This window comes from Taeniopygia guttata, chromosome 20 (assembly GCF_048771995.1).
Source record: "Taeniopygia guttata chromosome 20, bTaeGut7.mat, whole genome shotgun sequence".
NCBI classification, from domain to species: Eukaryota; Metazoa; Chordata; class Aves; order Passeriformes; family Estrildidae; genus Taeniopygia; species Taeniopygia guttata.
This window is the reverse complement of record NC_133045.1, coordinates 13,745,336-13,759,169: the sequence shown is the minus strand read 5'-3', so window position 1 is coordinate 13,759,169 and position 13,834 is coordinate 13,745,336. Positions and strand designations below refer to the sequence as shown.

The 13,834-nt window shown below is 42.3% G+C and overlaps 1 protein-coding gene across 3 annotated transcripts in view; it reads left to right on the top strand.

The window, feature by feature from the left end:
* The window catches only part of TSHZ2 (teashirt zinc finger homeobox 2), a 216,723-nt gene that overhangs the window by 121,824 nt on the left and 81,065 nt on the right, over positions 1–13,834 (top strand). Inside the window, exon 2 of one of the 3 annotated variants that reach the window (XR_012051585.1) lies at positions 9,533–12,487. Coding sequence is in view for 1 of the 3 variants with exons in the window: in XM_030288378.4 (XP_030144238.2) it covers positions 9,533–12,606 (3,074 nt within the window). In the remaining 2 variants the exon portion in view is untranslated. Of the gene's footprint in view, positions 1–9,532; positions 13,623–13,834 lie in introns of those variants that run through there. The other 2 variants (XR_012051584.1, XM_030288378.4) reach the window with 2 other exon arrangements.

The following is a 13,834-nucleotide window of genomic DNA, read 5'->3' as shown; positions in this document are numbered from 1 at the left end:
GGAGCCAACAGTTCTAATTTTACTACTGAAAATTATTAGAATTCTTACTATTAAAAGGCCTTTTATATCTGCAAAGGAGCTGTGGGGCACCATCTCAGAATTGGGTGGAAAGAGAGAGGAAAATGCTGGAGTTAATCAAAGCAGGGAGATTTTAGTGGAAGAATTTTATTAGATGTTGGTAGAAGATTTCAGCAGGGCAGTGCTGCTGTTGGAGGCAGTAAATAACAAAATAGCAAATAAATAAATCAAATCAATAAATGGTGAAATAACAGGGAATAATAAACACGCAGTGTGTTTACATTGGTAATCAAGAGAGTGATAGGAGATGATTCCCCTTAATTTCAGGCAAAAATGGTTGCAATCCCTGCTCCTAGAGCCACCTCAGAGAGAATATTTCAGGCAGGACCTTAAAAAAGGTTTTCCATTTTGAGAAGGATTTCAAAAGACCACAGGCTGTTTCTTCTCCCAGTTGTTGCAACTCTGCTGGCTGCAGCAAGGCAGGAAAAGCAGGATCAGACCCTCTGTGTGCCCCTTGCCTGGCAGAGAAATACCCAAATATTGTGGAGGTGAATAGAAATGATCCATATTTTGTGTTAAATGCTCTTCTGGGTGGCTTGTTTAGGTATCCCTGGTTCTGCAGAGGGGGACAGAGTGGTGGTGATGCCACTCTGCAGTGGCAGCAGGAGGAGGAGAAGCTTTGCTGCAGTGAAACTCTGTTTGGTACCTGTGGCTCTGCTCTCCCCACAGCTCCAGGCTCTCTGCGGTTGTGTCTGCACGTCTGAAGGAGATGTTTTGACCTTTCTCATCTCTGACTGGTGTTGCAAAGATGGAGTGATGTAGAACAGAGATTTTGTGACAGAGTAATAATAAAAAAGAATCTGACTGCCAGTTGCTCATTACTGGATCTCTTTTAAATGCCAGAACCTTCTATGTTTGCCTTCAAACAACACTGAGCACCTAAATCACCATAGTAAACAGATATAGAAAGAGACAGAAAGGTTAAAAGTGTACTCATAATCTCTTGCTTTTCCTCCTAAACATGTTTGATAGCAATATTGTTTCTTAAAAACAATATGACCTCATTTGTAAAGCAATATTCATGCTAAACTAGTCAGCTGTTAAATATACCCAGCACTGTGCATTATGATGAAGCTAAACCAGAATTTCAATTATTTTCTGGACACATTTAAAATTATAATACTTTACTGGGTTAGTGTTATAGTTCATCCAAATTACTCACAAAGTATCATATCAATCTCTTGCAAGTGCTTATTGCTTACATCTCTGGGAAGTTGGGGAAGGAAGATGCTGTCGGGGGTAATGACCTTCATGCTGCCCGAGTGCTCTGATGGTGATGTGGCTGTAAGTGCAGGCAAGCCTAATGGTCAAAAGTCAATGTTTCTGGCCATCATATTTGTCACCAAACAAGCAGAGTGTTCCTTTGGACCACCACATGCAGCAGGATGTTTCTGGAAGGAAAATAAAGAGGGAAATCAGCCACTTGATGAGCTGTGTATTCTTCCCTTAACGCCGTGATCCCGGCAAGGCAAAAGTCACACTTCAAAATTGTTTGCAGTTTTTTATTGCCTGGAATGCAAGATCAAAACAAAGCAGGCAAATGAGGAAGATAGATTTCATTGTATTCCCCCTTTCTACTTATGTACCTTATCTAAAGAGATGTTGAGAGAGAAATGATGCTGCAGCATGTAAGCAGCTCTGAGTAACCAGCAGGGATTTATGAGTATTGCTGGCAAGCCTGGCTTAAAGCAGATCTCACTGCAGCTGCACTGGGACTGAATATCCAAAAGCAAAATCCTAAGGCCCGCTGCTCTTTAGACAAATGTTATAGTAGTATGCTTTTAAACTTATTAAATATTATTAAAACTAATATGAATATTTTTCTAAAATCAGCTCCGATAGAAGGTGCTGGGCAATGCTTTATTGCATGGATTTGTCTTTGTGCAGCATTTCAGCTGGGCAGGAATTCTGAGCTTTAATAAAACATGGGGGAAGTGCTGCTGCCTTCATCTCTAACCACCACTGGGTCACCACGCTGAGTCCTCAGGAAACTCTGGATTTTCTGTTATACTTATTGCTCTTACCCCAAAAGGGACAAACGTTTAGGAGCTCTTTGAACTGGGTCCTAACTTCTCCATGAGCCTGAGTACTCTGCTGGATTTAGTCAAGCTGCTCTGTTTAGTGCTGGACTGGCTGAGAAATAATCATCCTTTTCACATCAGTAATCACATAATTTGCCTCTCCCATTGTAGTATTGATCAGTTATTAGCAGAAACAGCCATTTCCCAAAATAAACACCCAAACCCCACTGCGTGAAGGGCTGCTTCTGGGAGCTCTTTGCTCACTGAGTGTAGCAATGAAAAGGAGCAGGATTCTGTGGATCTGGTTTCAGAATAAACCTGGTGCTTTCAGGGCTGAATGCAATGAAAGGAGCAGGATTCTGTGGATCTATTTTCAGAATAAACCTGGTGCTTTCAGGGCTGAATTCTCTCTGCCCAAGAGCCTCTCAGGGTTTATTGTGTGTCCTGTGTCCTCCTGCTCGTGCTCCAAGCCAGCTCTTTCCAAGGAGAATGTGCTGTCCATGAGATAAGCCACGGATTCAACAGAAACAAGGCAAAGATTTATTTTTTGTTTTTTTAGGATAACAAGCAAGTGTCCATAAACATAATCCTCATCTTCTTTCTATTTATAATTGTAGTTAATATAAATGTACTTCATTACTGGAGAGCAGTCTTCACGGCCATACAATAGCAAACAAATTCTTCAGAAGCATCTTTAATTATTCATTTGGCTGCACTATATTTTATTCTACTTTTCATAAATGTTAATCTTTATTATTGCCCTACCAGGAAAAAAAAAAAAGAAAGTAGTAAAGAAATACCTGTTATTAAATGACCTATCAGGCTGACATGGATAAATGTTGGTAGCTATTTAATTGTTTCCCATCTGCAGTTTTATACAGTTTCTATCAAACTGAAGGGTAATTTTTTTAGTAGCTGCTTATTTTAAATGTACAAAACCCTTGTGTGTAATTCCATTAGCTGCCCTACAGCATTGCAATCTACAGTTTCCCTGAGGCTGTTGTGAAATATTGATGAAATCCTTGCTTTTGTGGCTTCCTCTGATACACTAAACATTTGTCTGATGTTAGTTGAACTTGAATGGATCTGTTCAGAGTTATATCAGTAGTGACTTCAAAGGCTGTAAGGCTGTTACAGTTTTTTTTACAAACTGAAGTTTCAAAGCCTTACCATGTGGTACTTTAAAAAAACAAAGTTCATATCAAATGAACCAAAGTGTTAGCAATACACTGGTAAGACTCATTACAATTTCAATTTCTATAGATATATATTTTTTTGTGATTCTGATTGGTAGCTCATGCCATTGAAAGAAATTTAGATTGGTACTTAGGGCAACCCAGGATAATGAAAGAGGGAAAACATAATTTGAAACTTGGATTTTAAATGAAGTAATCTATAAATTTACAAAGCCACTCCGCTGTTTTCCACAACAATAAATAGGACAAGAGAAAACAGAAGAAAGGCAAATGGAGACAAAAGTTTCAGACTTCTCTTTTCATCAGCAAAGTGATTTACAGTGCTGCAATTAAAGTGACTAATAAGGAAAACATATTTTCTGCTTCTGGATCCCTTGAATTTTTCAGGCCATGACGCATCTTGGAGAGCAGCTTTTGTGCTGCCCCAGGAACTGAGGGGAGCTCACAGTGATGGGCTGGGGTGTGGCTGTGTGACACCTGCAAAAACCTCACCTGGGGTGTGTGACACCTGAAAAACCTTACCTGGGGTGTGTGACACCTCCCCAAACCTCACCTGGGGTGTGTGACACCTCCCCAGACCTCACCTTCAGAGGGCAGGATGGCAGTGTGGTGTGACGGAGGGCATGTTTTTAAAAACAAAAAAAACATTCCTTAGGAGCATCTTAGCTGGAAATACAATCTGGGGGTCACCAAACACCATCAGCTGGTTGTAAAAATGACATTATCCGTTAGAGGAGTTTGTAGAAAGTAACAAATGTTTTTAATGAGAGGCCAGTGATTCACTGACACTCAGAGCTCCTGGCTCCAGCCCTGGTGGGATCCTTTCCTGCAGCAGCCAGGACCTGGCATGGAATGGATTCAAACTGACTGAAAGGATGGCTTGCTGCTTTTTTTGTACAATAACTGCCTGTGCAAACAATGTTATCCTTAAGGAAAATTATTCAAGAAAAACCTCCACAATAATTCCTTTCCTCCTCTGCCCTCAGCTCAGCAGCTCGCATCAGCTCACCTCTCTTTTTGCTTGTGTTGGGGTTTTTTTCCTGCTTTATTATTGTTTTTGAGTTTATGGGTCACTCACACGCAGTTCCCTCCAGCCACTGATCATTTGGCTCATAACTGTGCAGGATGAAGTGCAAAGGACATAATCTGTTCTGGTTTTGCTGCTAAGAGCCCAATGAAACTCAGGGGTATTTTGCCTTCTTAACCAGTAGGAAATTGGATATTTAATAGAAAACTTTGGAATACAGCTCTAATTAAAGTACAACAAAATGAAAGCCCCAAATTGCTTAATTTCAGCATCGTATATAAATAATAGCTATGGCTTCATGGAATTGCCTTTGTGTGTTAGAATTCTGTCAGTGTGGAAAGCACTCTTTTCCTTGCTCCTGCAGAAGCTGCTCCTGTCCTCCTGCAGTGGATGGTGGTGGGTGTTCCTTCTCCTACTCTGCAAGAGGCAGGAATTCATGCCTTGCTATCAGCTGCTGTAACTACTTGAAAAATAAATTTCTTGGGGAGAAAAAAAACCCTCAAAGGAATATTGGGAAAAATCCCTCCTTTGAGGTGCCAAGTTGTTTTGGACACAAAATTCATCACCATGGTGGTGATCCACACTGAGCCACTGCAAAGTGAGAGTGGGTGTGATGGCAAATAAAACAGCAACAAAAGCTGCAAAAAATGCTCATTATCCAAATTAATGAACTGGCCTCCCAGCAAAGAGGCAACTGAACATCTTCAGCCTTTTCTGAGGACATCCAAACCCTTCCTCAGGCTGTACTTGGCTTTGGAACTAAATCTCAAAACCAGGACACGGGGGCCAGGTGCCAGAGGTGTCCCTTTGTCCCTTCCATCCATCATTCAGAGCCAGGTGCTCTCTGTGCCACATTCAGGAATATTTCCCTGTGTTTTCTTTCCACCTTGGAGAACTTAACAGGAAGTTATTTCCGTGGTACAAAAATTTTAAACATAGCCTTAAAAACTCTGAAATTATACAATTCACTCCTTTATGAAAAATCTCATATCTTGAGAGTTCTTTCATTGCTTTTCTAGAGTGTTCTATTGGTTTTAATCCCGTTACATTCCAAAATGTCTTTAATAAAGAGTTATGCAATGGAGTAGGGAACTATTTTTCCCCCAGCTGCCAATTTCTCTCTTCAGCTGATTTTGAGACTGGGATGAAATTGCAGCTCTGAACTCCCACAAAGAGCCAGGTTAGGATTTGTCTGTGGGTGCTTAATGCAGTTCGACATCGTGGAGAAGGAGGAATGAGAAGTGGTCATTATCCATTATCTGCTTGGAACCTTTCAGAGAAAGAAACACCTTCTGCCAAACACAAAAAGATGTTTGAGCTGAAGCCAGACAAGGAGGAAACAAGATCACCTTCTAGCACTGTGAGATTGCTTTCCTGATGATGTTGTTTCAAGGAAAACTGGAATATGTATGGCTGAAGAAATGCAGGTGGTGCCATGGGTTTTACATGGATTAGCAGAGTTGTTCTGGACAATGATTCACTGTCCCTTCTCTTGGCAGAAAATAAATTTTCCAGTCTTGGAAAGAAACATGTATATATATATGTATATGTATTTTAAAAAATGTTTCTCGACATGGAAAAAGAGCAAATTTGGGTAAAAATAGTAAAATAGTATCCACTGGTGGAAAAGTTAACAGTCAGAATGAAGATGTTTGGCAAAAAGCTGTATTGACAGAGCACAATTCAGGTCAGGAGTGATGGATAATGGGGTGCCACTGCCAGGGCAGTCCTGGATGTCGGTGCTGGGCTCACCCTGGGAGCCTGGCTTGGTGCTCTCTGCAGGGAAAGCTCCCAGCTCCAAGGGCATGGTGGTGCTTTAGACCCAGTTTTTGCAGGTGTATTTACTGGACCTGGTTTATTTTAGCTCCTCTGTGGAAATATTCCAGAAATAGCAAAGAAAATGTCCTTTTTGAAGAATAAAGAACCAGCTGTTTATTGCAGCTCTCCTCCTAGAGAAGCAGATTTCTGAGGTTGCCATGAATTCAGTCACAAAGACATGGAGAGGAATTAAGAAACCAAATAATTTGGAATTATATTTGTGATTATTATCTATATAATTATATTATCCTTACTGATGTCATGATTTTGACATACCCTGTTTTGAGGTCAAGCAGCACTAAACCAAAGACTGATTTCCATTTAGGAAGCCAAAAAATTGCTTCCATTCAATGCTTTGAAGTTCCTGAGTTTTGTCAATTCTTAATGATAGTGACATTTCAGCCTCCCACTTCTTCAGGACTGTGCTTTTCCCATTTTACATCTGCCTGGGCCTGTTTCATTTTGGTGGGAAAATTTCTCATCTAGGAAAGGGAGGAAGCATTCATCCAGTTACTGAGTTTGGATTTCTTTCATATTATTTTCTTCCTGTAACACAGTTACACATGAGGATCTCAGAGGTTTGGAATGTCAGAATAAGCCTGGGGGAGAATTGGTGGGAAGGGAACAGGTCACTCAACAATTTATTACATGGACATCAGTGTGACGTGCAAAATTTATGCTACTTATTACAGACTCTGCATTTAAAGCATGTGGGTGTACAGATATAAGACACTCTTTACTTCTAAAATAAATAATGCAAAGTCCACTTAAATTAATGTTATTTCTGTTAACCAGCTACATCCCTTCATGTCCAATGAAATCTTACTAAAAAGCCCTGTTGGAAGAACACGAGCATCTCTTGTACCTGAGTTTGTCTTGCAGAACTGGTCTCCACTGTCCTTAAAATGCCCACAGCAATTTAAATCATTTACATAAACAGAAATGCTTTTACAGAGAGGATACTGAAATGTGTTTTTAAAGCTGCCCAAACCCCTAAACCATTAAAACAGATGTGACTGATGGTTTTGTGAAATTTTGGTGGTGCTTTCTGCACAGAATCACAGAATCCAGTGCCACCCCTGCCATGGGCAGGGACATTTTCCATTGTCCCAAGCTGCTCCAAGCCCCATCCAACCTGGCTTTGGGCACTGCCAGGGATCCAGGGGCAGCCACAGCTGCTCTGGGTACCCTGTGCCAGGGCCTGCCCACCCTCCCAGGGCAGAATTTCTTCCATATATTTAATCTAATCTAATCTAAACCTCCTCTCTGTCAGTTTGCAGCCATTCCTCCTTGTCTGTCACTACAGTTCCTGATGGACAGTCCCTCTCTGGCTTCCCTGTAGACCCTCTGGAGATACTGGAACTGGTTATTTCTCCCCCTTTCATGAGATTGCGTCAGTATCTTACACAGACACCAAAAAAAAAAAGGAGGATTCCTCAGCACAAGTTACTCTTCTGTAAAGGTTATAGTAAACATGTCAATGCCTAATTAAGCAGCAAATTTTATCCATATTGTGGGGGATGTGCAGCTGTCTGCTACTTCTGCTTTTCCTAGAGAAGGACAAAGGATCTTGTGAGGAATAAACTAATTGTATGTACCTTCCAAAGGAAAACTTAAGTCCTGGTGAAAAATGGGTTAATGATACTCAAAGAATTGGTGCTGGAGTGGAGAATTCAATATGCAGTGACCCATAGCTATGGGACTGCTCTTTGTCATGTGTTTTGTCTGATTCCTTCCTTGGATCCCCTCCTTGTTTTCGTTGTGTGGTGTGCCTGGCACTGGTACACACCCTGGAGAGGGGCCGTGTGTCACAGGGTCACTGCTCCTCACCTGGGGACCTTCTGCCACCTCCACGGCCCTGCCTTCTCCTGGGTCCCCTGAAAAACACAGCACAGAGGGAACGTGGTATCTGGTTGTTCAGGAAAAGTTTAGGGAGGAGAAGAAACCATTGAGCTCTAAGGGCTGTCTTTGCTGCTGCTCCAGTCTGATCACCTGGTAATGTTTGCTGTGACCTGCACATGCTGAAGGGATTCGTTTGTAGTATTTAGCACTTAACATTTAATATTTAGCTTCTTTGCTGAAAGCATCTACTGAAGAGCACAGTGTTCCTCCTACTGGGTGATTATTATTATTTTATCAGGCTAAAGTGATGTGCAGGTCATTTGTTCAGAGCCACTGCTGAGTCTTTGCCTCTGGTTGTGACACCTTCTGGTACCACCCCTGGAGAAAGCCAAGCCCAGCTCTGAGCCTGTGTGATGTCTGCAGTTCCTAAATTCGTGGCAAGAGTGTGGGAAAGATGGCACATGGATTTTTTAGCTCCCATCACACAGAGAGCCATCATTTTCCTGTTCTTGTGCTGCACCTTCATCCAGGGAACGGTTCCTCTGGTTCTGGTTGTATCTTTGGCCTGATGGCAAATGTGTGGGACGGGGTCAGATCATGCAAACAGATTGGAGAATGAAGCCTTTGTCCAGATGCTCATCAGAAAGGTGGAGCACTCTCCTCTGGATTTGCTAGAAGGATATCTTTGGGTCAGGAGCACCAAGTTCAAGGGAGCAAAGCGAGCCAGGTTCTTAAAGAGCCATAAAATCCATTTCAGATAATTGGGAGGAATTGGATTCTAAATAAATATACTCTTCCAGAATCAAGTTCATCTTAGAACTGAAGAGTTAATTTGCCAAATAAAATCCTTCTGGATTTGTTCTACTTTTCCAGTTTAACAATCAACTTCCATCTACCTCTGTCAAATCTTCTGTAACTTTCAGGGGCTCTTGCCCTGAAATTTATGGATTTTACTGAAGCACAATTTGCTTTTATGGTATACAGTACATTACTTTTGTAAACAAAAGGGTTTCACTTATGCCTATTAACACTTTCAGATGTTGTATTTTGACATATAAATTATTTCTGTACATCCCAAAGTGCATTTTTAGGTGATCAAGTGGCAAAAGGTTACTGTACCTAGATGCTCTGAACCAGGAAGATTATGACACTTATTTTTCTTCTCTTCCTTGCAAATTCAACTCCTTCTCTCACTGAGGCTAAAAACAATTTCATAGAATTGAAGCTTTTAGCATAAACTTTAAATTCTTCCATATGAATTTTCCAACTGTCCCATTACAGGACAGTTAGAATTATATTCCCATGACAGGAAAATTATTAACTCAGGATCTCTGGCAGTTATAAAGAATTATGATCATCTGCCAACAAAATGCAGCAACCTTCACTAAAAAGAGACATCATTTGGCTTTTTTTCACTTCCAGAACTAACATAAAATATAGTTCTAGATTAAAACAAAATCCAGTAGAGAAAATACATAGTGAAAGCAGAAAACTGGAACTGTAACATTCTCCTTTAACGGGCTATTTCATATATTGACATTACATTTCAGGTTATGTCCAAGAGGAAGATTTAAAGGAAGAGGAAGATATAAAGGAGGAGGAGGAAGATGACGATGACAACAACTCCACTGCTCAGCTGCAGAGCAGCAATGACACTGGCACGGATGAGGAGCACGAAGTGGGTCCTGAGCAGAAAGGGAATTTCTGCAGTTTCCAGAACTCCCCTGTCAGTCACATATCCAACCAGGACGTGGAGAACGAATCACTGCTGAGTGACAGTAGTGACCATGTGGCAGATATCAAAAACATCTGCTCCAGGGAACCCCAGGACCCCAAAAGCAGCGCCCACCCCAAAGGCCAGAGCGAAGCACACGATTGCATGGATAAAATGACAGCAGTCTATGCCAACATCCTGTCGGACTCTTACTGGACAGGCTTGGGGCTGGGTTTCAAGTTGTCCAACTCCGAAAAGAGGAGTTGCGACAACAGGAACGGAGGGAACAAAGCCGATTTCGATTGGCACCAAGACGCACTGTCCAAAAGCTTGCAGCAGAATTTGCCTTCCAGGCCTGTCTCCAAGCCCAACCTGTTCAGCTCGGTGCAGCTCTACAGGCAGAGCAGCAAAATGTGCGGGACTGTGTTCACAGGCGCCAGCCGGTTCCGCTGCCGGCAGTGCAGCGCTGCCTACGACACCTTGGTGGAACTCACGGTCCACATGAACGAGACAGGGCACTACCAGGATGACAACCACAAAAAGGACAAGCACAGACCTACCAGCTACTCCAAACCCCGGAAAAGGGCGTTCCAGGACATGGACAAGGAAGATGCACAAAAAGTTCTGAAGTGTATGTTCTGTGGTGACTCTTTTGATTCCCTTCAAGATCTGAGTGTTCATATGATAAAAACAAAACATTACCAAAAAGTGCCTTTGAAGGAGCCGGTACCAACCATTTCTTCAAAAATGGTCACTCCAGCCAAGAAACGTGTGTTTGATGTGAACAGGCCTTGCTCCCCCGACTCCACCACGGGGTCTTTCTCAGACTCCTTCTCTCCTCAGAAGAACGCGAACCTGCAGCTCTCCTCCAACAACCGCTACGGGTACCAGAACGGGGCCAGCTACACCTGGCAGTTCGAGGCCTGCAAATCCCAGATTTTGAAGTGTATGGAATGTGGAAGCTCCCATGATACCTTGCAGCAGCTCACAACCCACATGATGGTCACTGGCCATTTCTTGAAAGTCACGAGTTCAGCTTCAAAGAAAGGAAAGCAACTTGTTCTGGATCCTTTAGCTGTGGAAAAAATGCAATCGCTGTCTGAAGCACCAGCCAGTGACAGCCCTGTTTCAAAATCAACCAGTAAATCATCTGCAGAATGCATAGGTCCTGCCTCTGAACTTAAAAAAGAAAGTAAAAAAGATAAAGCTGATGATGCAAACAAAGATGAGAAAGCAATGAAAACTGAGGAGTATGAAGATACTCTTCAGAAACCCCTGGATCCCACAATGAAATACCAGTACCTCCGAGAAGAAGATTTAGAAGATGGTTCAAAGGGTGGTGGGGATATTTTAAAGTCCTTGGAGAACACTGTCACGACAGCCATCAATAAAGCTCAGAACGGAGCTCCCAGCTGGAGTGCGTATCCCAGCATCCATGCGGCTTACCAGCTCTCGGAGGGAGCCAAGCCCTCCTTGCCTGTGGGATCCCAGGTGCTCCAAATCAGGCCAACCATGACCAATAAATTGAGGCCCATAGCGCCCAAGTGGAAGGTGATGCCTCTGGTCCCTATCTCAGCAAACGTGAGCCAATGCACTCAAGTGAAGAAGGAGGCTGAGGACAAGGAGGAGGTACAAAAGGACTATGCTAAGGAGGGTGTCCAGGCTGAGCCGGCCTCGCTCAGCCAGAGCGAGAGGGAACCTCTCCTCAAAGCTGAAATCTCTGTGGAGCCAAAAAAGACAGAACCGTGTCCCTTGAAAGAAGAAGACAAAATTAAAGAGGACAGTGGGAAAGAAAAGCCAGTCCTCAAGGAGCCACCAGCAGCTTCTCTCAGTAATGGCTGTGCTGCTGCTAATCACTCCTCGGAGCTGCCCTGTGTGAACCCCCTGAGCGCCCTGCAGTCCGTCCTGAACAATCACCTGGGTAAAGCCACCGAGCCCTTACAGCCTCAATCCAACTGCAGCCCCAGCTCTAGCACAATTTCCATGTTCCACAAACCCAATCTAAACATGATGGAGAAGCCAGTTTTATCTCCTGCTCCAACCCCACCAAAGCCTGCAAGTGTATCCAGGCACTATTTGTTTGAAAACAATGATCAGCCTATTGACCTGACCAAATCCAAAGGCAAGAAAGCTGAGTCAGCTCAAGCACAATCTTGTACTTCTCCACCTCAAAAGCACGCTCTGTCTGACATTGCTGACATGGTCAAAGTTCTTCCCAAAGCTACCACACCAAAACCTGCTGCATCCTCCAGGATCCCGTCCATGAAGTTGGAAATAGATGTCCGACGCTTCGAGGACGTCTCCACGGAAGTCTCCACTCTGCATAAAAGGAAGGGCAGGCAGTCAAACTGGAATCCTCAGCATCTGCTCATTTTGCAAGCTCAGTTTGCTTCCAGCCTCTTCCAGACATCTGAAGGTAAATATTTATTATCAGACCTAGGCCCACAAGAGCGCATGCAGATTTCCAAATTCACTGGACTGTCGATGACCACCATCAGCCACTGGTTGGCAAATGTCAAGTATCAACTTAGGAAAACCGGAGGAACAAAGTTTTTGAAAAACATGGACAAAGGACATCCAGTCTTTTATTGCAGCGACTGTGCATCTCAGTTCCGAACCCCCTCTACTTACATTAGCCACTTAGAATCCCACCTAGGTTTCCAAATGAAAGACATGAACAGGCTGGCTGTGGAGCAGCAAACCAAGGTAGAGCAAGAAATCTCCAGAGTTTCAGTTCAAAGATCTCCTGAAACAATAGCTGGAGAAGAGGACACAGACTCTAAGTTCAAATGTAAGTTGTGCTGTCGGACATTTGCGAGCAAACATGCAGTAAAACTTCATCTAAGCAAAACACACAGCAAGTCACCAGAACACCATTCACAATTTGTAGCAGAAGTGGATGAAGAATAACTCTTAAGGTATGCATGCTCTATAGTGAGTTTTCATTTCAGCATTTCCAGGAGGCTCCGTCAGGCTCCGTGCTTTGGTAAAAGTAGGAAAACAGTATAAAATGCATCGTGTATGCTGCTCCGCTCCTCCCTCGCATGCACACATCCATTTTATAACGTTTTCAGGAAGAGAGCTTGGTCAATGCAAGCCCACACTGCCCTAGAGAGAAATGTTGCTGCTCATTATTTGCAAAATAGCTGTTTGCCCATTTCTCTTCTGTTCCTAAGAATAAATCATTTCACATCCACTGCACTTCTGTGTGGAATGCAAGAACTAAGTGCTACTCTTTGCAGTGAGAATGGAAAAAGAGCAGATAAAGAGCACTGAAACCCAAAAGGTTATTACCTCACTCAGTGCTAGTACACCAATAAATCTGATTTGGATGGGGAAAAAGAAGAAAATTCAAAAGTCAAATTAGCAAAATCTCAATTATTCCAAGTTTCTCATAATCTCAAACACAGCCTCGAGAATCTACAAATAACTCTGAAAAGTTCCTATCTAGAAGTTCAGTTATTCTTCTGTTGATATTTGGATGTTCAGTTTTGTAAAATATTTTAATATTTTACACTTACTTAAACACTTGCTACTGTGAGTGGCCTTTTTTGTCACATCATTTTAACCTCTCTCTCCATCATTCCTTTTTTAATCTTTAAGATGTTTGATTATATTTTGCTTCGTGTTGGTGGAAATCAATCCATAAACATCACTGACTTCAGTGCAAGTTCTCGTATAACCTGGGGGAGTTACTGCTTAATTGAGATTTTTTACAAGCTTAATATTTCCAAGACCTGTTAGTAGGATACTGCTGCGTTAGTGTTGCTATTTTTTTGCTGCAAGATACACCAGTTGCCACAACCAATGTTTATAACATGTAATGTAATATTCAGATGCCACACCATTTTTGCATTTTTAATTTTACTTGATTCACAAACTTGAATATTCTTGATTGAAATAAATATGCAGAACCTCAACTAAAAGTCCAAATAGAAGTTTTTTGTTCTAACCAGTTTTTTTTTTCCAGGAGGGCTCTGTTTAGTTATTCCCAGCAATTCCACCAGCAGACTCAGGCTCTGCTTATGTTCACAGAACAACCATGTGCAGATCCAGGTTTTCTCCAAGGTGTTCATTACTTGAATAACATTCAGAAAATGAATTTATTAGATGGTGAAAATGAAAGATGTGCTGTGAG